The 23714-nt window shown below is 40.9% G+C and overlaps 2 protein-coding genes across 5 annotated transcripts; one reads left to right on the top strand and one right to left on the bottom strand.

Moving 5' to 3' along the window:
- Positions 1-5: 5 nt before the first annotated feature.
- Positions 6-18945, top strand: stx18 (syntaxin 18). Of its 3 annotated transcripts, none has more exons than XR_016116673.1 (12): positions 6-192; positions 9585-9652; positions 10780-10895; positions 10982-11059; positions 11163-11229; positions 11342-11421; positions 12583-12674; positions 13721-13779; positions 13902-13971; positions 14039-14119; positions 14210-14594; positions 18810-18945. XR_016116673.1 is itself a non-coding variant. In XM_089010598.1 (11 exons), the coding sequence occupies exons 1-11, from the start codon at positions 40-42 to the stop codon at positions 14303-14305; spliced, it is 960 nt and encodes a 319-aa protein (XP_088866724.1). In that variant the 5' UTR covers positions 6-39; the 3' UTR covers positions 14306-14882. The 3 variants fall into 3 exon arrangements, 1 of the variants encoding a protein (XP_088866724.1); XR_016116674.1 differs by lacking the exon at positions 18810-18945 and having other exon boundaries at positions 14210-14359; positions 14443-14882; XM_089010598.1 differs by lacking the exon at positions 18810-18945 and having other exon boundaries at positions 14210-14882.
- On the bottom strand, positions 17039-22931 carry LOC148889976 (neuronal vesicle trafficking-associated protein 1-like). Of its 2 annotated transcripts, none has more exons than XM_089010601.1 (5): positions 22791-22931; positions 22356-22503; positions 21288-21404; positions 18852-18962; positions 17039-17538 (listed from the first exon to the last, which is right to left on the bottom strand). In XM_089010601.1, exons 2-5 carry the CDS (start codon positions 22482-22484, stop codon positions 17332-17334), a joined length of 564 nt encoding a protein of 187 aa, XP_088866727.1. In that variant the 5' UTR covers positions 22485-22503; positions 22791-22931; the 3' UTR covers positions 17039-17331. The 2 variants fall into 2 exon arrangements, with proteins under 2 accessions (XP_088866727.1, XP_088866728.1); XM_089010602.1 differs by having other exon boundaries at positions 17039-17535.
- Positions 22932-23714: the final 783 nt, after the last annotated feature.

Here is a 23714-nt window from a genome sequence, read left to right as displayed (position 1 = left end):
TACAGGAGGAGTCCCGAGACTGCTGCTCGTCTCATTGACATGGCTGTGGATATAACGCTACTTTTCAAAGCCAGTGTCAAAACAGTCAAAACCAGAAATAAAGCGATAGGGATAGGGTTCGATTCCACCAAAGATGAGATTTTCAAGCGGAGCAGAACGAAGAATGGTTTCTCTCCCAAAGCGAAAGAAGTGGTGAGTCTTGACTCGGTCTAACTGTAGCTAACCAACATGCTAGTGCCGAAGCAAACTCTTTCATTAATCGTTAAAATTATGTTTTGTGAAAACGTGTCACTCTTCGTTTGCTGGAATGTTAGCACGCGGTTATATGAAACTCAATTTCAAAAGAATTGTCGTTCTTGCATGTTTCCCTAGTGGACATGCTCGCATTAGCACTATTCACTTAACGTGTGCCAACTGCTCGTTGTTGTTGACTTTGTCTTTAGAAATAATCCTCTGCTGTGTGCCGTACTGAAAATATTTTTTTGGCGGGGCAGAACCAACTGTACAAATGTTATCATATTTTATTCTACCACTGATCACTTTAGCTCTGCTTTACACTTTGTATAGTTGTTTCTGAGAGGTACCACTTACCTTCTATACTTATTTGTCATGTACTGTACTGTACTGTATTTGTATGATGATACAAGAACAGCGTGTTCTACCGGAGAAAAAATCCTTGTGTGTTCTACACATTTGGCCAATTAAGATGAATCAGATTCTGTTATTCTTCTTTAATATAGTACTGCTCTGTTTATCTCCATTTTGCAGAATAATTAATGGTTTAATGTCAAGTACAGTAGGCATTGGAATGTTCAAAGTATAATGCGCGAAAAAGGTATTGTATTGCGGAAAGCCTTGAAGACCAATGCAGCCTCATCCAGTAGAACAGGCAACTGGACTTTTGTTCATTTCTTTGCTTTTGCAGTGCCTCTATTGGTGTATGGTGTGTGTGTGTTTATTTTGAATATCGACACAACCTTGGAAAGGGACGAGAAAGGGTTTTGCACAGGGCACCCTTCAAGATTGTGCCGTAATAATTTACAATATGGGACTGAATAATTGATCCTCTGATTTGGTGCATTTCTCAAAGGAGTGGTCTGTCATATATTTTGCACTGTGGACCATTTCGGAAGGAGATATTTTGACGGACAAGACTTTATCTTGCCTAGATTTGGAATAGCTTTTCCTGATATTTGTGAAGGGTTGTGATTTGTTCTCAAGTGGAGTAGCGATATCTCAACGTCACCACGTTTGCGGTATTTGGCTGCTGCCCAGGGTAGTTCTTTCCTGATATACTACTTGTCCGTGAACGTCGATGTTTGCTTTTGTCAAGCCAGATCTGGTTAAGATATCCGAGATTATCAAAGCGTCAAAAGTGGGCCAGTATCTACATTGCAGAGGTCAGCCCATATCGGCGTTTGCGGCTAATATTAATATTGGATCAAATTGTGCTATTGCAGCATTCAACCTGCTGGGAAGCTGCATGATGATTTTTATGACCTGTGTTTGACACGTCCACTTGAGACACCAACATTCCCCAGCAGTCCTCAAATTCATTTTTCAAATCAAAACATAGACAACACTGTTCTCATTTAATTGAAATTTAATAGGTCAAATCACCATCATATGAAACATCACATTTTTGTTGCCAGAAGACTTGGGACATCGCAAATATTTTTTCCAAATTGGTAATTAAAGTTTAATCACAGTCAGACTTGATCTTTATGTCATACTGTATCCATATACGTATTTGTAAATGACATGTTTATATTGTACCTCTTATATTGGTGTGTTGACATCAATAAATGTATCTTGTATTATACATTGTAGTTGGCGGCCTTTTTATTTGTTATTATTATTTTTTTATTATTATTGATATATTTGTTATCTGGCCCAAGGTACGATGTAACTGGGTTGTATTTTCTGACGATGTTACCTGATGGCAGTTTCATTTTCATCATAGGCAGCTGCCTAAAATAAAACCACTGTTTTCTAATGACCACCATGCCTTGAAGCAGTAATTCATGCCTTTGTCACATCTCGGCTCGATTACTGTAATGCGCTTTACTTTGGAGTCAGCCAATCCTCCATGAAGCGTCTCCAGCTGGTCCAGAATGCTACTGCTAGCCTCTTGACTGGTACACACAACTCTGAATCTGGCATCCCTTCACACATTCTACATTTTAGAGTTCTTTTCAATATCTTATTATTTGTTTTCAAATCTTTAAATGGCCTGCCTCCTCCTCACCTCTCCGAGTTTCTCCACCCCTACACACCTTCCCGACGCCTCAGGTCTGCTGACTAGACATTATTAGAGTTGCCAAAAACTAAACGGAGGCTCCTTTTTCTGTTGCAGGTCCCACTCTCTGGAATGACCTGACACTGAACATTCGGCAAGCCTCCTCGCTGCCTATCTTTAAAACCCATGTCAAAACTCACTTGTACTCTTTGGCGTTCCACTCAGCACGATTCCGACTTGATCTTAGTTTTACTCTCTGATTCTTTTTACCATCTTTGTGACTGCTTTATTTCCTGTAGATGATCATTGTCAGCGCCCTAAAAATCTTTTGTATTGTAGTGATAGTTAAATGATTCTACAGTAAATGTTCAACGTACGTTTAAAGGACAACCAACACCATTTTTTTGTTTCCTAACTGACATCAGAAAAACGTTTTGTAGCATCTAAAATACTCAAAACACACAGTATGATATTTTTATTCAAATGCAAAACACCAATAAAAATGACCTAAAGTGTCCAAAAACTACTTCAAATTGAACCCGGAAGTGGCGAGTTTCAGAAGGTCCCGCCCACTTGTTCGTGATGTCACGCCAAGACGTCTTGCCTTGCTCGACAATCAAAACAATGGCTTCAGATTCGGAGAAGATGCTTTCTTGTTACTCATCCAGTTATGAATATGATTCAAATAGTTTTGAAGAGGAAAGCATAAATATTTGCAATCGATTAAAGAAGTCCTTCCGTGTCATTTTGAGGCGTCTGGACTGTAATGTAGCGTCCCAGAAAATGCACAAGATGGCTCCCAAGCACCGTTGGAAATGGACTGATTTGTCTGCTGGGAATTTGTGTCAGCGAGTATCAAATAGTTGTCTTGGTGCAACACACGACAATTCACCGTTGCGTTATTTATGTGTTTTCCTTCTAATTTTGCCATCAACACGATCAACACGAAGTTTTCAGACCAAACAAAGTACCCAAAAAGCATTGTGTGTCGCTTTCTCGGTCAGTGACGATACCTACCATGACGTCACGGTATGCATCGTCACCAACTCAAAAACGAGACTTCCGGAATATTCAGCGCGAGTCTTAAAACGTAAACTATAGCTATATGCGGTGGAATCTTTGTAAAATACGCTCAGTAGAAGTCATTTGAAGTGATTTTACAAATTATGGACACAACTTGTCCGGAGACATCGGTTGTCCTTTAAGTGTAAGTGTAGTGAACTCATCCTCTCTCTCGGGGTGCAGGAGACCGAGCGCTATTCCACCAAACAGATTTTTCTCGATGCCATGACGGCCGCTCCCACTTTCAAGGAGTCCTTTTGCCAATATGAGCTCCATGAAAATAAACCTCTTCAAAGGGGCCTTGAAGAAGCACTTTACATTTCCCTCGGGGAGTCTGGTTTTTAAGTTGGGGTTGGTGTCAAGCATCAAACATGAGCCCGTTCACCTCAGTGGCGCACAACCACGTTTTTGTTAGGTTACGCTACGTCGGTATTAGAATTGGTGGTTTAATAAAAGCGGCGGTGCTGATTCAAAGAAACCCAATTCGGTCCTGCGGTGCGAGTCCCCTGCTCTCTTCCCCACCTACTGCTGTTTTACTCGCATTGCACATATCATCTGCAAGCATCTCGCCGGAGAAATTTAAATTGCCAGTTTGGAATGTCCCGACTGCTTACGGTCCGATTGCGGTTTTCTCCCACGTCAAGACCCCGGCCAAGCATTTCTTCTTTGTGTGCGAGTCTTCTCTTCACATGCACGATTCCATAAACATACTGGAATAACATTTGCTTTCTGCTCTCGAACAATTTCTTGGAGAAAGCCGATCCTCCCAAGAGCCAGTGATTAAAGGTGGAAGATCAAAACAGAGAAAATATTAAATTAGGTCCCCGGCAACAATGTTGACGGCCGGCACCTAATGCGCAACAGATGTGGGCGCCCTTCCGAGACATGCAAAATGCTCTTTGGAGCGTCACAAAAATTGAAAAGAACATATTGAATTTGAACGCGCTGTGCTTTCCTCCACTAAAATCCAGCTTGTTTAAAAAAAAAAAAGAAATTGTGACCAATCAACATTGCGAATTAGACAACAGCAAGCAGACGTTCACGTTTGGTCAAGGGAATCTTTTCCCTCAACGGGGTCGCTTTCGGGCACTGTGATCTTCATTTCAGCGCTCACCTCGTCCCTCTCCGCAGCATGCCTTCCTTCTCAAGTTTAAATGGCGGGGGTCACTTGAAAATTGTTAAATTGTGTGGAGAAAGGATTGCCCGGCTCCCTGCTGTGCCTTTCGTATCAGCATTCCAAAACTGGCTCACTTTGACATCTTTCACCGTGCACTTCTCTCTCTCTCTCTCTCTCTCTCTCTCTCTTTAAACACAACCGCCTTCACACTGCGAGAGTTTGCTTAGGATTTCAAGACGCTATCGTTTGAGTTTACCTTTTGAAAGAAATAATACTAAATCTCTACCTTTGGAATGTTATTCCTTGACACGTTGCAATATGGACTGCGTTATTATTCTCATGCCGTACAGAAAACGGCTGACCCCGAAAGCAGCCCCCATATGTCATTGACATTTACAAGCCCTTTGTCTGCACTTATTAACGCTAACCCTAATCACCATAAATCTTATTAACCCTTTCATGCACTCTGTAACCAGATAACATGATAAGCTGTCCGCTGTAGTAACCCCCGGCACCCCGAATGGGTTAAAGGTTTATTTTTATTATCATGCTCTCGCTATACCTATTCATGAATAAAAGATTCCTACCCATGTCAACATAATACAAGACGGGTTTTTCCCGGCTCACGCTCCGAAGATATTTAACTCATTCACTGCCATTCCCAAATTTATTCGGGAATTGAAAAGCATGACGTGGAGCACCATTCCCAAATTTGTTCGGGTTTAATTTTTTTTTGTGTGGTGAGAGGGCGAATAAACCTGCGGTCATACCTCGAGCTATGTATTTACCTCCCACGAAGGGGCAGTATTTGGCCTTTTGCCATGTTAGCGCTTTGTTACAGCTTCAGCTGTTGTTAAAGTGCTATAGAAATCAGTATGTATTGTATTGTATAGTATTTTGGACAGCCGCCCCCATTTCAAGCTCAGATAACTCCAGGACCATAGAACTGATATTTCTGATGAAATAAGAGAGTCTAAGATTTCTTACGCTGCATTGAATGTTTATGTAATCCATCCATTTTCCGTGCCACTTATTCCTCATTAGGGTCGCGGGGGATGCTGGAGCCTATCCCAGCCGTCTTTGGGTACTAGGCGGGTGACTCCCTGAATTGGTTGCCAGCCAATCGCGGGGCACACAAAGACATACATCAGTCACTCTCACACTCACACCTAGGGACAATTTGGAGTGGTCAATCTGCCTGCCATGCATGTTTTTTGGAATGTGGGAGTAAACCGGAGGACCCGGAGAAAACCCATGCGGGCTCGGGGAGAACATGCAAACAACACACAGGGATGCCGGACCGGGTCTTGAACTCACGACCTCTGCACTGTATTGCTGGCGTGCTAACCACTCGACTACTCCGCCTTATGTATTCCTAAAACGCAATATTATTTGGGTCCTGCAATTTGAGTGAAAATGACAAAAACCCTGGCACTGGTCATCTTTAGAAAAAATGGAAGGCTTTTAGTTGCACCTTATAGTGCGGAAAATACGGTAAGTGAAATGCGATCGTTTGAAGATCTTTCATCTAAGCTGTCTCAATGACTTTACCGAAATCTCTTGCATGACAACCAGATTCCCGGATTACAATGTTGGAGAAGGAGAAGCGCTCGATCCATTCGATGTTAACGGGGAATGAGAGAAAGGACCAACCCCCGCGGGTGATTGACTTGAACTTCAAAATAAAATCAACATGTTGTCATTGCCCAAGTCTCCGTCTGCATCAGACCTGCGTAATTGAATCCAACATAGCATGGCGTCAGTATAAATAGCCTTCAGGATTTAAACTGAATCAAGTTAGTCATCATCCAATTCTGTCAGTTACCCGGATTTAACGAAACAAAAGGGACATTCAAGCCGTTTGTCAGGTGGAGGGGAAAAAAAACTGTTAACTAAGCCCTTTCTCTTGTCTTACTCATAATAATCCCTCCTGATGGTTTGTTTGGGCCCGGTCAGCGCCGCAAGCCCGACGAGAAAGCGAGGAGTTAAAGTGGTGGTCTTTGATGATGCCGAGATTAGATTTAACCCCGGCAGACTGTCTCCTTCTTGTTGTGTTGCAAGGTGTCCCGCAAACGCACACGGCGATGCACGTTGCACACGCGGGGTCGAATGCGGCGAGGCCACCTCGTCCCTCATTGCGCCGGAATTAACTTGCTCTTTATGGTCTTAAGTTACAAGAGCAATTGATCCCCCTGACCCCCTGCAAGCCCATGAGCTTGCGCTGGGAATCCGAGCTCCAATGTATACACACACTGGAGACAGCTCAACCCCCAGAGCAGCACTCTCGACACACCCCGCTGTGCCCCTTCTACACTTACACACACCACCCCTGCCTGGCATTTTCATTTCATTGCAGTTTGGGGATTGAGCACGACCTGCTGGCCTAAATGTGCAGTACTATGCGTACATCTCTTCGTTTTTGCTCCAAAATAATATTTTCTTCATAAAAATTATCATCAATTTAGTCTTTACTATTATTATATATATGATTATTTTTTTATTGCTTCTCACACATTCTTATTAACTCATTCTCTACTAGATGATGTGCAAAAATGTGTCTCCTCCAGTGCCAGGGTTTTTGTCATTTTCACTCAAACTCCAGGACTCACAGAATATTGGGTTTTAGAAATACATAAACATTCAATACTGTGCTAGAAACCGTAGACTCTCTTCTTTCATCAGAAAAAAAAGTTAATTCCTAAATTATATGGGTCTGGAGTTATATGAGCTTGAAATGGGGGCGGCTGTACAAAATACAATACTCTACGTATTGATTAATATAGCGCTTTAACAACAGCTGAAGCTGGAACAAAGCGCTAACGTGAACAAAAGGCAAATGCCGCCCCTTCGTGGGAGGGAAAACATTGCCAGAGGTCTGACCGGCGCTTTATCGGCACCACCAGCAAGAAAAAACAAAACCAGAACAAATTCGGGAATGGCAGTGAATGGGTTAATTAATTAACCAAGTAATTAACTAATTAATATGGATTAGATTGGATTATCTTTGATTATTACCATTTTGTGTTTGGGAGACTTTTACTGAGCGAGTTGCTTGTTCAGTAGCCACAAAGGGACATATGTCTTCTTGTGCCGGTTCCAAGCCCGAATAAATACAGAGGGTTGTGTCAGGAAGGGCATCCGACGTAAAAGCTTGGCCAAAAACAAACCTCTAAAGATGGAGGTCACTGATTTGTTGCGGCGACGACCCCTTGCAGGGAAAAGCCGAAAGGAAAAGAAGAAGAAGCTTTTATTGGCCTCACAGTGTAAAAAAATTCACATTTATATTTGTTTATATGTTTAGTTATTTTTATTTATCTATTTGTGTATTTATTTATTCCTATGGGTGGATTTATTGACAGGTCCCCACGGACAGTTTTTGCATCGGTCTGAGTCAGGAAGGGTGTAAAGGTTGTCATGACAACGAGTGAGCTGAAAACATTCTCACCTGTCACTCAAACAATAAAAAGCCACGATGAGGAAAACAAGAAAATATGTAAGGGACCTTTGCTCAGTTGCTTTTATGTTCCTGTTGTGTTTATTATGTTGTTTTGTGTTGACTATTATGTGAAGCGCTATGTTACAGCTGCAGCTGTTCTGAAAGCACCGTATAAATTAGGATATATTGTATTGTAAATGACTAAAAGTAACAGAGCTTTCATGATGAGTAAATGGCAGTTTTACTATACCTATAGGTATTTAATACCTATCTGACCACCTTCAAATTTCTATTCCCTCTCGTTCCCTCAGATCATTTTCCTCCCTTCACCTCTGTGTGCCCCCCCCCCCCCCCCCCCCCTGCCCATCTCAGCACAATGGGGGACAGGGCTTTCAGCTGCTCTGCCCCCAAACTCTGGAACTCACTTCCTCCCAACATTCGTAACATGGATTCTCTTCCCACCTTCAAATCCTATCTCAAAAGCCACCTATTTAGCATTTTCTGTGTAGCTCTTTCTCGTGTTTGTATTTATAATTATATTTTATTTATTGTATTCTATTTGTGATTGTATTTTATTTATTATAGTACCTACGCTTGTCTGTGACTAAAAAGTGTCCTTGAGAGCTTTGAAAGGCGCTAGAATGAAATGTATTTTTTTCTGATTCTCGTTGTTGGCATTGCAACACAGACCGTGTTTAGAAAAACATTGAAGCAAAAGACGTTTCAATTCATCTCCTGAGCTGAACTGCACCGAACAACAATTAACCCTTGACCCCAAATAATTGTATTATTATTACAACAGTCAGTTTGCCTGGGTTAGCGAGCAGCCCGCAGCCGCGCCGCTTGTCAGACAAGCAAGAAAAAGACATCTATGTCTCCCAACAATTTACCCAACCCCATAAATTCAAACACCCTTTTTTTTTCCTCCCCCACCACATTTCCCGAGTCAGCTCAAATAAAACCTCACTTCAGCTCTCTGTGATGCTAGAATGGATGTTTAGAGATATTATTAGACAGCTGGTGCCGGATTACTGCTTACAGCTCGGGCAATTAGATAATTGGTGTTGTTAGAGTGGAAAGGTTGAAGGCCGAAGACATTATACTATCATAATAATCTACCTTTCGCCGATTCCCGTCACAGTCAAAGCCATTGTGTCATTTTTCAATCCTTCGCTTGTCCGAGTTGCGTCTTGCGCGCCGTCCAACACAGCCCGCTGTGTGAGGGTCTTGCGTTGCCAGCAGAACTCCGTCGACGGGGAAGCAATTGGCTTTTTTTTTTTTTTTTTCATATTTGACTGAATTACAGGGGGGCAAATATTGAAATGAAGCGCCTTTCCTTTGGTTTACCCCGTACACATATACACTCTGCGATAAATAGAAACACATCCTGAATTTAAAGCTTATTTGCAGTCAATCTGCCAAGCGGTGCTGTGTGTGCAGACGCTCGCTCACTTTTTATTTATTTTTTAATTCATAATTTATAAGCTTGACGGGGTGAAATGGCATGTTTGAATTTATTCGTGTCCCGCCTGCTGATGAATTGTCAAAGGTAAATATTGTGAATTCACGACCACGAGACGGACATTGGTCACCTGCCATCTTTAATAAGCGCAAGAAGATCTGCCGAGAAGGAGCTGGAAGAAAATTGGCCTGCCGCTTGGCTCATGTGATGCATTGACATGTTTATAATGACACCGAGTAACGCTGGTTTTTTTTTATTTTTTTCCTAGATCGTTAACATCACGAAGCTCAAAGACTTCTTACTGCAACACAGGAAGGATTATGTGAGCGCGGGAAGGTAGGCCTCGATGAGCCGCCGTAGGAAATCTCACAAAATGTGACAAAACGCCGCTTTGATGCGTGTCGTCCTTCTGGTGAGCCAAATCGAGCGGTGTGGCCTGACGCGGCAGGCTCCAGCCTAGCTGTCGGCAATAATTGATGTGCAACCAAGCGGAGAGGGATTAACGTCCCGGAAAAAACTCTACCACTTCCTCTCTCCAAGTCGCAACCGCAACACATTAGCCAAACATTCAGATGTCTGTGGTGAGGTGGAGCCCGGTTTTCGATAACGCTGGGAAAATCCAGCAACAATTCATTTGTACGCATTCAGGTCTCATCAGCTTGAACGGTTGCTGCTATCTTGATTTTACACTTCCTTCTTATTCCGCCGCTTTGGCTTTGTTTTGACTGGAATATTTTGGGAGTTTGCCCCCCTTGACCTTCCTCTTTCAAAATGCTAAACATAAATAGATAAATAAAGAAAATAAATAAATAGATAGATACATAGATAAATAAATAGAATATAAATCCATGAATAAACAACTAAATACACATACAAATAAATAAATATATGACAAATATAAATAAATGAATCAATAAATAAATAGGAAATAAAAAAATAAATACATATAAATAAAAGAATAAACAAATAAATACACATACAATTAAATATGTGAGTGAAACATAAATAAATTGATCTGTAGTGAATAAATAGTAAATAAATAAATAAATAGATATGTAGATACAGTAAAGTCTCGTTATATCGATATCGGATATATCAATAGTCCCGGTTATATCGATACTATTTCTATGCACGCACGGAGAAAATTACATGCAAAGAGGGTCGGATATATCGATAGTCCCGGTTATATCGATATTTTTTCGGACTCCCTTGAATATCGATATAACGAGACTTTACTGTACATGGGTAAATGGAATGGAAGAGTGATTACAGAAATACAGAAATAAAGTAGCAAGCGTCTCCTTTTTCCATTCGGTCAAAATGTTTTCAGAATGAAAAGCACCTGTTAAATGATGTTCAATAAAAAAAGATGGTTGCACAGCAATTCAATGTCAAATAAAAATGTGTTGGGTTTTTTTTGTACCAATTTACATTGGCTGGCTTTATTGTCGCGTATCTTACAGTCTCATCTCATCAGATCTCACCCGCATGACGGATTGCGAACGTGATCAGATTGACCAGGATGCCCAAATCTTCATGAGGACGTGTTCTGAGGCCATCAAACAGCTCCGCGTTGACGGTGTGTAGAGCCTGCAGCGATGTGAAACATGACCCACTCTGAGCCAAAACATTTTTATGTGACACTCTACGTCGGATGCTTTCTAGCTGACAAGCCAGTGACGTCAGCTCAGACCAAAGAGCACCGTGGGGCCGTCTTGGACCTCATTGAAATGTACTTAAAAGGTGAGTCAATGCAACAAAAAAAATCGGATGCTTCCTGCTTCAGTACCTTTACACTGTTTGCCCATAAAAAAAATTATTTTTCTTTTTTGGAACGCATTCCAAGGAGTTTGCAAGCTGTACTCTGAGCAGAGGGCCATAAGAGTCAAGAGAATGGTGGACAAGAAGAGACTGTGAGTATTTGTTTCAATGATTATTTCTTATATATATTATTATTTCTTATAAATATTTCTTATTTATTATATCCTCGTTTTCTGATTGGAAACGGACGACTCCTGAATTCAGATCAAGACTGGGATCCGAGCAGCAAGGCCGTGTGGAGAAAATAGCGGATGAGGAAGTGACAGTCAGAGAGCAAATCTCTGGTATGTCAATGAAATCTTGTTAATAATAATGTAATACAGTGATACCTCGGTTTACGAACCCCTTGGCTTATGAACTTTTCGGTTTACGAACGTTAAATGTATGAAAATGTTACCTTGGCATACAAACTATTTTTCGGGATACACACGGAGCTGCCACAATGAGTGATGTGTCGTTCGTGAACGAGCCCGTTCTTCTAACACAAAATGACAGCCGACTGTTTTTGTCCTCTACCCCCCCCCCCCCCAAGCTTCGGTTAAAGCCACGTGATTGGTCAAGAATGCAGCAGTGAGGGGAGGTGGTTTAAACATTAAAGAGACAGGCAGACGACAGTGGGAGAGTTTCAAAGGCTGAGTGTAGACTGCAAGGTTAAAATATCCCATCAATCAGGCTACACAAACAAACCGCACAAGCCATCTTTACACTTGATGCAAAAAGCTATCAACCCAGCTAAACAGAACACAATTGATGAGGAACTAGATACCATTATGGTGAAAGAAGAAGGCTACGTTCCTCATCAAGTGTTCAATGCTGATGAAAGCGGCCACTCCAGTCCATCAAGCCATCAACGACAATCACAAAGGTAAATAAAACGACTTTATTATACAGTACAGTTGATTTCTTTAATTATATACCATAGCACATACATTATACATAAAATAAGGTATATTTTGTGTAGATTTAAGGCTGAGAAAATTAGAACGTAGAAAATTATGTTTTATGGGGACCTGGGAACGGAGTATTCTCATTTTAATGGTTTCTTATGGGAAATTAATTTTGGGCATACACACTTTTCGCCTTACACACTCTGTCTGGGTACCAAATAAGTTCGTAAGCCAAGGTATCACTGTACTACATTTTATTTATATGCACCTTTCAAAACTCTCAAGGACACTTTAACGTGTTGCATGCATTCTGGTTATTTCATGATCTCCACGTACTGTATTTGTGATTGCTAATTCATCATAAAAACGTTCAAAGGAAAAAAAATAACATCTGATTTTTAGAAAGCTAATTTGGCCTTCTTGGTTTAAAGGGACGTGTGAGCAGATTGTTTCAATTGACACCTGATGTTAGGTAGACAGTCCAAAAACTTTTGATGACACACTATTAAGACATAAACAACTTTCCGAATCACTCTGAAATGTTTTTTGGTGATTCAGACAAGAGTGCAACTGAAGCGTCGGACCAAAGCGTCAACCTGTGGGAGGAAGGCAAAATGGAGGACGAGCTCTCACCTGAGGAGATACAAATGGTTTGTGACTCCGATATCATCGCTGTTGTTGTTGTTTTTTGTTACCGGGAAGTCACTCTGTGTCCAACATGGCATCTTCTGAGATGTTTGGAAGTTGTAAAATCATCATGACCAAAACGTTCGGAGTGTTGGAGGCACTTTGGAGGATTTGGCGAGCCTCACACGCAGCCATTTCTTAAATTCCAAGCTCGACTGGGGTTTTCCACGTGAGGTTTGGATGCACTGCATCATGAAAAGCATAGAATTGAGGCAACAATTGCACAATGCATCCACTATATGGAGTTACACTAAAGAGAATATAATACAATACAGATGTATTGGTACAGTAATCCCTCATTTTTAGTGGTTAATGGGGTCCAGGACCACCCGCGATAGACGAAAAGCCGTGAAGTAGTTATACAGGTAACATCTGACTTACGACCAGCTCGACTTACGACCACCCATACTTACAACCATGACCTCCAGACCCTATTTTTAACATTTTAATTCTACGCCTGGCACTGCAACGCGCTAGCAGGCTGGCACCGTGTACGACAAGAACAGTTATGGATTTATGGCTTCCTGTCCCTAGGATACCAACAAACATGTGAACAATAGATACTGGCCAGCTATCTAGCTAGCTATCTATTAGCTACATAGCAATATAGCTGGCTGTCTAGCTAGCTAGTTATTAGATATCTGTTGGCTGGCTTTCTATCTGAGTTACTTCCGGGTTGAGTGAATGCTGGCGTGTGTGGCTGCCGCTGCACACCTGCAGAAAAACTTATCCTGTGACTGTAAAGTGACCTTGAGAGTTTTGAAAGGCGCTTAGAAATGAAATGGATTATTATGTCCAACAAAATCAGAATATCGGATTATAACGTGCACTGTCGTCTTTTGACAAAATGGAAAGTGCAATTTACCAGATGTTGATGAAGTAATTTAACTGAGTTTGTCTATCCGCTGGGATACGCTGTGGTAGTCTCCAAGCTTGCATTTTGCACAATTTCTCTCTCGCGGCAAACCGGACTGACTCCCGATTGTTTGTTTTCTTTGCATGTGTGCAGTTTGAGCAGGAAAATCAGAGGCTGGTCAGTGAAATGAGCAACCTGGTTGATGAAGTGAGGTGAGTCATCATTGGTCAATCAATGGTTGTTACCTCTCAGAAATATCAAAATGGCCGGCCAGCTATTGTTTTACTTTTTTTCATTTTGGTCTCATGTCTCACTTCTTTCGTCCCTCCGTCAGGCAAATCGAAGGGAAGGTTGTGGAAATCTCAAGACTGCAGGAAATCTTTTCTGAGAAAGTCCTCCAACAAGTAAGCTTCGGCTCTTGAGGTGTGATTTATTTATTTGCGAATAACATCCCCACTCCTTACATGACAGGAGACTGAAATTGATAACATACACCACTTGGTGGTCGGCGCAACGGAGAATGTTAAAGAAGGCAATGAGGATATACGGGAGGTGAGCTTCAACCAAACACGTCACGGGCTTTTTAGTCCTGTACTTTCCTTCTGATGTCTTTTTTTTTTTTTTTTTTGCTTGTGTCACAAGGCCATCAAAAACAACGCCGGCTTCCGTGTCTGGATCCTCTTCTTCCTGGTGATGTGCTCTTTTTCGCTGCTCTTCCTGGACTGGTATGACAGCTAAGAGGCGCGTCATTGTGGACTGCAGTATGTTATGAAGAGGACGGCAAAGACGGAAGTTGTTTTTTTTTTTTTTTTTTGATTGAACGTGCTGAACTTGAAAGACAAGAGACCATTGGGGTGATTCCGTATTTGCTTCAGGGCGCAACTTCTTTGGATGGAGCCATTCTCTGATTCGGCAACGAGATCCACTCTGGGATGGCGCGGTGGTCTCGGCAAGCAAAAGCGTCATTGGCCGAAATGATTCATGTTCTGTTGCGGCTCCTTTTTTAACAGCCTTGATGAATTTGAAGGTAACCTCCGATATGAAAATGGCACGATCTATGCAGTGTTTGTTTTTATTTTTAATAACAATCATGCATCCGTAAATGCAACTTTACTATCAGACTTAGAATGGTTTGTCTTCAGTAGCGGGCCGTAGGACGAATAAAGCAGCTCATCACTCACGTTATCATCTCTGAGGTATTTTCAATGAATTTTGTTAACATCTTTATTGACTTCGGACTGAAAGCTGAAAACGGACAGTTGATTTTTTTCTTCAAATATGTGAGGTTTACAGATAAAATTGAGATTAGCCGAAACACCGGCCCTGTCCTGATTTACATTAGGTGACAATTTCATGTTTCATTAATACATACTGTAATATGCGGGCGGCTTTTTATTGAGATTAATCGATATTGTTTGTGGGTTCTTCCCCAGGGACACAGATTAAGCCCCTGATGCGATTCGTGTCAATCAAATGAGCTTTAGAATTGAACATACATGGCGCAAAGTGGGGGGGAAAAAGCATTTAGTTGGCTTGACAATAGTTCCTTTACATCAAGATGGCGCCAGAGGAACACTTATTTTGATATGAGCACAAAAACCAGCAAACCTTCCAGTTTTTCAGCAAATAACGTTTAAAAAAAATAAAATCAGTGACTGGGTCAAATTGCCAAAATGCACGCAAGGGTTCTCTTTATGTCACCTTTACCTTCACCGTCATATAGATTCCACAACATTGTTAGTGCGGTAATGTGGGCACTTTATTTCAATTCATCATTTCACATTTAATGTAGCAAATGCACTTCAGAACACGTTATGAAAATTGAGCATTTGTGACCATTTGAACCGACACGTACAAGAAAACAAAGCGTCAAGACAAGCAATTACTTTCAGATGATTCAAATAAAACAGTCAAGTCAATTTGATGCCCCCCCCGGGGGGACGTTCATAAATACAAGGAGTTGCACAATACAGCGTCATTACGATCAAAGCAAAAACATTCAATAGAGCAGCATAAAAGTTATGCAGAGAAACGCAGCCTTTTAAATTCAAACTTGTGTCGCTTGCAAATATGCACATTGTGTTCACAAAATGTGGGTAGAGGGGTGAATCTTTTATTAAGACAATTATTACATCCTACATAAATAAATAAATAAATAAATACAATGCCAAAAGCAGTTTGTGTCAAACTTCACAACCTAAAATTGTGCAAATTACATTAGTTGCTGGTGCAGCCAGTGAACATTGATACTTGTGTCACGATTTAGTCGGCTTTGGACATTAAAAAAAAAAAGATTTTTAACGAGAAAGCGGCAGCTTTGATGTTGAATACAATTATGAATGCAGCTTTAAACAAAGAGCAGAGTAACATGATTTGCTGATTTTTCGTTACCTAGTCCGCATTTTTCTTAAAATTCCTTTTAGAACTGAATATAATACTTGGATTTTTTTTCTCTCCATTTTTTCCCCTTACAGAGTGATCCATACCCCAATAGCATTTATGCTACAAACATTGATTCGTGGTAACCGCCAAGTTCAAAATGAGTATTATTGGGGGAAAAATGCAAAATTGAAGTGAACGCGCACTGTCTTCGCTTAAAGCACAACCGACGTCTCCGGACAAGTTGTCCATAATTTGTAAAATGGCTTCAAATGTCTTCGACTGGGCGTATTTTACAAAGATTCCACCGCATATAGCTATATTTTACATTTCAAGACTCGCGCTGAATATTCAGGAAGTCTTGTTTTTGAGTTGGTGACGAGTCCTCACCCTACGTCACTGAAGGAACGCCCCTGACCGAAAAAAAGACACATTGTAGCAGTCCTTCCATCACGTCAATGTATTTTGCTGTACTTGTTTGGTCTGGGGACCTCGTGTTGCACCCAAAAGCTGCCAGAAGAGGGTGTCCAAGCTCCGTATAAGGAATTTATCAGCCTGTGGAAACGGAGGTCGCCACAGGAGGTGGCCATTTTGTGCCTCTTTTTGAGTGAGACATTTCCGCCCAATGTTGCCTCAAAATGGCACAAATAAATTCTTTAATCGATTGCAAACATGTATGCTCTCCTCTTCAGAACTATTTGAATCATATTCATAACTGGATGTGTAACAAGAAAGCATATTCTCGGAATCTGAAGCCATTGTTTTGATTCTCCAGCAGTGCAAGACGTCTTGGCCTGACGTCACAAACTGGGGGCGGGACTTTCTGAAAATGCCCAATTCGCAGCTCAATCTTTTGCAGATTTTAGACACTATAAGTCATTTTTATTGGTGTTTTTGCATTTGAATAAAAATATCATACTGCATGTTTTGGGTATTTTAGATGCTATAAAACGTTTTTCTGATGTCAGTTAGGAGACAAAAAAGTGATGTCGGTTGTCCTTTAAATTTGTCACAAACATAATTCACATTCATTTCACTAAATTGAGCTCTAATGTGGATGTACAATGTTAACATCAAGTGTGTGTGTGTGTGTGTGTGTGTGTGTGTGTGTGTGTGTGTGTGTGTGTGTGTGTGTGTGTGTGTGTGTGTGTGTGTGTGTGTGTGTGTGTGTGTGTGTGTGTGTGTGTGTGTGTGTGTGTGTGTGTGTGTGTGTTAAGGGACTTTTCAACACGTATGTATGCCCACTCAACTGTGTATCAATAAATAACAGCATCTGCTATTCAAACAAGCCATAAGCCTCATTCAACCGACCTTGAATGAAGCGCTCGGGTTTGCTTGACTAGCACATTCATATTATTTATGATCGAGGCCCCCGCCCAGTTGGGTTAGGCTAGCTTCTGCGCCGTCTCCGTCTCCTGCTGGGTGACCTTCTCCTCGGACATGATGGTCATCCACGGCGATACGGATCGAGTGATGGTCTGCTTGGCGATGTTGTAGTGGTTGATGAGGGTGAAGAGGCGCCCGCGACCCCCCGGTCCCTGATGGGGGAAGTTGCTGCCGTACATCCCGGCCGGTATGCAGCGACCTTGCTGCTTCGGGCACAGATGGTCATAGGACAAATTTTCATGTGTGGCTTATATCATCAATGTTCTGACAGGATATTCACGGCAGAAATCGACCGAGAAGGCGCTTTGGAGTATAATTCGAGCCTTCGGTGAATGGCCTGTTTTTAAACTGTTTTCATATGTAAGGCACATAAAATAGAAGCTACGAAAGTGCCTGAGGTTGCGTTATGTATCCACTAGATGGTGTGATGCTAAATGGAATACAACACAATACAGCTTGATTTATTTTAGATTATGCATATATATATATATATCGTACATTTTATAAATTATTTATAGCGCTTTCACAGCTGCTGCAGAGTAAAATAAAACAGTACATGAAAAAAAATCTAAAAATAGATCCATACGTAGGGTGTATCGGATCATGATTTAACTCATTCACTGCCATTCCTGAATTTATCCGGGAATTGAAAAGCATGACATGGAGCGCCATTCTCGTATTTGTTTGGGTTTAGGTTTTTTTTTTTTTTGTGAGGGGTTCCGATAAAGCGCCAGACAGACCTGTGGCAATGTTTTTCCCTCCCTCAAGAGGGCAGCATTTGCCTTTTGGACAGCCACCCTCATTTCAAGCTCATATAAATCCAGATCCATGTAATTTAGGAATTAACACTTTTTTTCTGATGAAAGAAGAGAGTCTAAAGTTTCTAACACTGAATTGAATGATTATGTAGTCCTAATAGTCAGTATTCTGTGGGTCCTGCAATTTGAGTGAAAATAAAAAAAACCCTGGCATTGGAGGAGACACATTTTTTGCACACCGTATGGCAGTGAATGAGTTCATGTCTAAATGGTTGAAGTAGTAACATTGTTATATAGTAATACATATTCCAAAGATTCCAGATCAAATTGTCATAACAACACAGAAAAGGCCACAATCCAATTAGGACATCAAGTTTAAAATCCACATGGACATACAGGACTGGAATTAGTCATGGGAAACTGTTGTGAAATGAAGAGAGACTGCTCGGAGGAAATGAATATCATTTCATGGAGCCAATAATAGAATTTAGGTTGGAAATGGAGGTCAGCAGAAAAAAAGCCTTACTGGCCCTAATATTCCGCCACTGTGGATTTCACACCTGTATTTACTAAAATTGCTCCTAACCAACCCCGTAGTATGATTCAATTGTTTGCATTTATAGCTTAGCTTGGGATTTAGTACTTGCATCGTTGCAAAATGAAGATCAACCATTTTGCTTTCCATTCAAAGTCCGTTCAACAAGACGTGTATTTGGCAGACGGTGATGATCGAAGGCAACGTTCAGGAGCATCTCACTCACCGTGTACACAAAGCTGTCAGGGCATGGCTGCTCGTACTGGTACACCTTGTAGACCACCAGGAACACCACACACACCAGGAAGGCCAGAGCACAGATCACCAACAAGGTCACCTGATGGAGAAACGGCAAACAACACAAACGGTATTTACATTAACTCATTCTTGCCATTCGGGAATTGAAAATATGATGTAGAGCGCCATTCTCGAATATGTTTTTGGGGGGTGCCGATAAAGCACTGGTCAGACCTCTGGCAGTGTTTATCCCTTCCACAAGGGGGTAGTATTTCCATTTTCTTCATGTTAGCGCTTTGTTCCAGCTTCAGCTATTGTTAAAGCGCTATATAAACCAATATGTACATATTGCATTGTATTTTGGACAGCTGCCCTCATTTCAAGCTCTTATAACTCCAGGCCCATATAATTTAGGAATTAACTCTTTTTTTTCTGGTGAAAGAAGAGAGTCTAAGGTTTCTTACGCTAAATTGAATGTTTATGTAGTCCTAAAACTCAATATTCTGTAGGTCCTGGAATTCGAGTGACAATGACAAAAACCCTGGCACTGGAGTGGATACATTTTTGCACATTGTCTGGCAGCGAATGAGTTAAGTTGTCAAAAATGTGATCGGAGACTAGTAGATGTCACATCCTGAACATCATGAGGAAGTTGTTGACGAGTCGACTTGACCTCCAGTGTGGCGTTTGGCACAACGGGGAATTGATACCTCCCCCCTAAAGAATTCCATACATTCTTCAAAGCATTGGTTTTGTCAAATGAAACTCCTCAACTTATTTCAACATAGTTCCTTTGCACAAAGATTCCATATTAAGGCAACAGAGTACTGCTTTTGTCTAATAAAGCATCTCAACTCTCTTCAGTGGAGCTCTTTGGCACGGATTTTCAAAGAGAAAGAGAAACAAAGTGCTTTTTTTCATCAAAAAACACAATATGAGGCCCATGTAAAAAAAAAAAAAAAACGCAAAATCACAGCTTGGCAAGGTTGGTTATGGAATATAAATTAGATCCAGAGAAGACAATTCTTTTTAACTCCAGGAGCGGGCACGTCGCAAGTGGCAAACACAAAGCAAACGCAACAGGAGGTTCTCGAACATCTTTGAGGCGAGGACTCCCCCGCGGTACTTGAAAGCTCGCGCCATCTTAAAAGAGGTTTTTCATCACATTTGACAACGACAAGCTCATCTCTTGGCCTCGGATGAGGCGGAACTGTTGAATTCAGTGTTCAAATGCTCACATCCCAAAAAAATTGGAGACGTTTGCTTGCGAGGGAGGCAGAACACAAGTGATCGTTGGGAGGCCATCGCCATGACAGCAACTGATTACATGAGAGCGACCGAAAGCGGTGGTCTAGTGAATCATTGCTAAGCATGATGGATATGTGTGTCGAGTTGTAGGACACAGGAAGTTGAAATGGGTCATGGCCATTTAGATTCGGTCAAAGGAGGGTGGGTGGCTTAAAGGACAACCGATGTCTCCGGACAAGTTGTGTCCATAATTTGTAAAATGGCTTCAAATGACGTCTACTGAGCGTATTTTACAACGATTCTACCGCATATAGCTATATTTTACGTTTTAAGACTCGCACTGAATATTCCGGAAGTCTTGTTTTTGAGTTGGTGACGAGTCCGTATGTGACGTCACTAAAGGAACGCCCCTGACTGAAAAAAGACACATTGTAGCAGTCCTTCCATCACGTCAATGTATTTTGCTGTACTTGTTTGGTCTGAAAACCTCGTGTTGCACCCAAAAGCCGCAAGAAGAGGGCGTCCGAGCTCCACATAAGGAATTTATCAGCCTGTGGAAACGGAAGTGGCCATTTTGTGCCTCTTTTTGGGTGAGACATTTTCCTCCAATGTTGCCTTAAAATGGCACATATAATTCTTTAATCGATTGCAAACATGTATGCTTTCCTCTTCAGAACTATTTGAATCATATTCATAACTGGATGTGTAACAAGAAAGCATCTTCTCCGAATCTGAAGCCATTGTTTTGATTCTCCAGCATGGCAAGACGTCTTGGCGTGACGTCACGAACTGGGGGCGGGACTTTCTGAAAATGCCCAATTCGCAGCTCAATTTTTTGCAGATTTTGGACACTTGAAGTCATTTTTATTGCTGTTTTGCATTTGAGTATCATACTGCGTGTTTTGGGTATTTTAGATGCTATAAAACGTTTTTCTGATGTCAGTTAAGAAACAAAAAAAGTGACGTCGGTTGTCCTTGAAGGTAAACAACAATTTGGAGCACTCACAAATGAAAACATTTTTTTCAGTTTGCAGTTAAGGGAATATTTTTGTTTTTTTTGTGTGTATATTTTCATTTATCATTAGCTAGTTTTTCATTTTATACAAGGCATTTAAAAAAGGGGGAAAATCAAATGTTTTACTTGTTTGATATTACAGAGAGCAGGAATCTTACTTACTTTCAGTCGCTCGGACACGCCTTCGATGATGCTTATTGAGAACTCTGCGATTTTGGGGGATCTGATCTTGCCCTTCTTGCTCTCGCCGTCATAATCCGCCTTTGTCTTCACCATCACCTGGAACACACACACACATACAGGTACAATCATACAAGCAAAAAGGTGTAACTTGGAATTGCATGTGCTAAACTAAAGGAAGGGGTGTCTAACTATTTATTTATTTCGGGCCATTTTAGACTTACAACTTCTTTCGAAGGACCGATGCAAAATATTAACGTCATTTATTACTCATGACAAGTTGACATTTCGGTATAGATTTCAGGAAGGATTATGGAAGTTGACACACGTGATTTGCTTCCGTGGGCCACATAAAGAGACGTGGCGGCCAGACTTTGACACATGTATAATGTTTCAATCCAGGAGCATTATTTTTGTATAAAATAATGCCCATTTCATTCTATACAACTAAATATCATTCCACCTTGATGGGCACAGTGTAATGACTAGGTGATACGAGTTTTAATTTGATCATTTTACCATCTTTTTTTAAGCGGTACAAGAAATGGGCTCGCTTGATTTTGTCAATGTTCTATTAACAATAATAATCTCATCTAATAATCTAATAATTTCATCGAAAACTGCTTCATGTAACAAAGAGGGGACAGAAAGTGCTTAAGAATGAATCTATGTCTCTGTGTTGTCATATTATTCGTTATTTAGTTGTTTATTTTTTTTTGTTCTTTTGACTTCAAGACGACGCCGCGAGAGTGGCTGCCTTTCCAGCAGCTCATGTATTTAGTTTTTCTACTTTCATTCCTTTTCATCAATTTGCTGCTGTGAAATGTAAATTTCTCCACTGTGAGACTAATAAAGGCTAATCCAATCCAAATAAAATAATATAATTCGTAATTCAACAGCCATTTTATTAAAGCATTTTTATGTGAACTGATGTTGTGGCAGTTTTGAGCAGTTTATATTTATGTCGTTAGTTAGTTAGTTGTGTATTCATTTATTTAGTTAGTTATGTGCGTTATTTTATATTACGTATATTCCCCCTATTCCCCTTACCTTGTCCGGTGGAGGGAAATGAAGCTGGCTGGCATCTAAAGGTGTGATGAGGGGGATTGTGTCAAATCCATCTTCTGAGGCCACCTTCCCGTTGTTTTTCTCACTAAAATTGTTCCCCAGTTTCACCATTTTGTACGCACACCAAAGCCTGGAGGAGAGGAGAGAGGGAGAAGGTTGGCGGTGGAGGGGGGGCTCACGCATCGGCCTTTTTTTTTGTTCACATCAAGCATCCTATGCTATTGTGCAAATATCAATCGTCGTTTTGAATCGAAATTCGCTTCTCGTCTGATGTACGAAGCGTGAACAACACCTGCGGTTTTTTTTATTATGGGTTGTGAGATGTCGCCTTTGTGGACTCGGGGGTGTTGGTGGTGTGGGTGGGGGTGCACACAACAATCGCGTCAACACTAAAATAACAAACGTCGGAGAACTCACCTTGTTAGCCGAGTGCAATGTTTGGAAAAATAGCTTCGATTTCTGTGGCTTTCCTTTCTTTAACGGCACCGTGTGTTGTTGATTGTGTCCCACACGCCAAGCGCCCGAACGTGTGACGCAGCCGCTGTTGAGGAGGAGGAAGAAGAGGAAGAACGACGCGAAGAGAAGAGAAGAGAGAGGAAGGAGCTTGATGCACAATATGGCCAAGCTGCACTCAGTCTCTTCAACGTGCTGCATGCAAGTGATGTAACGTCCTCATTGCATCCGCTGGGCACGTTCATCACTCATATCCGGTTGGCCACGATGGCTCTGCTGGGAGACAATTCTAAAATCATAACCGCAATTTAGAAAATAATGTTCCTACCCCACTTATATTTTCTACATTTGACGGAGGAAAGATGAGAATTATAAATGTAAATCGCAACTTTCTTAAAATAGTGGTCTGAGTCATATTTTGACCAACACCCATCAATACCACCCCTAAAAAGCATTTCTTTGTGTATTTATTTATATTTTTATTTGAGTTTGTTCATTTATTTAACAAGCAAACACTGCGTGGTACATATTTATTTGGGCATGTATTTATTTATTTATTTGTTTATTTAACAAGCAAACACTGTGTTGTATTTAGGTATTTATTTCATTATATATTTTTCGTGTTTGTTTACTTTTTTATTTAACAAGCAACGTTGTATTTATTTATTTATTTGGTTAGTTATTTTATTGCCTCATCTCATGATGCTGGCGACTCAGCTAAGAACTGATATCATGATAACCAGTTCAATCAATTCTTTTTTTTAAATACATATACACGTTTTTACATTGGTTTGTTTTTCCTGTGAAAAAAAAAACATTTTTTTCGATGGTAATGAAAGGGTTTCTGTGTCCAATCTGTATTATCGAAAATTGCTGTATGTTTTAACC

Source organism: Hippocampus bargibanti, linkage group LG12 (genome assembly GCF_051943395.1).
Source record: "Hippocampus bargibanti isolate YZ-2025 linkage group LG12, ASM5194339v1, whole genome shotgun sequence".
Classification (NCBI taxonomy): domain Eukaryota; kingdom Metazoa; phylum Chordata; class Actinopteri; order Syngnathiformes; family Syngnathidae; genus Hippocampus; species Hippocampus bargibanti.
Note: the sequence above shows the minus strand (reverse complement) of the source record. Positions and strands in the feature narration are given on the sequence as shown.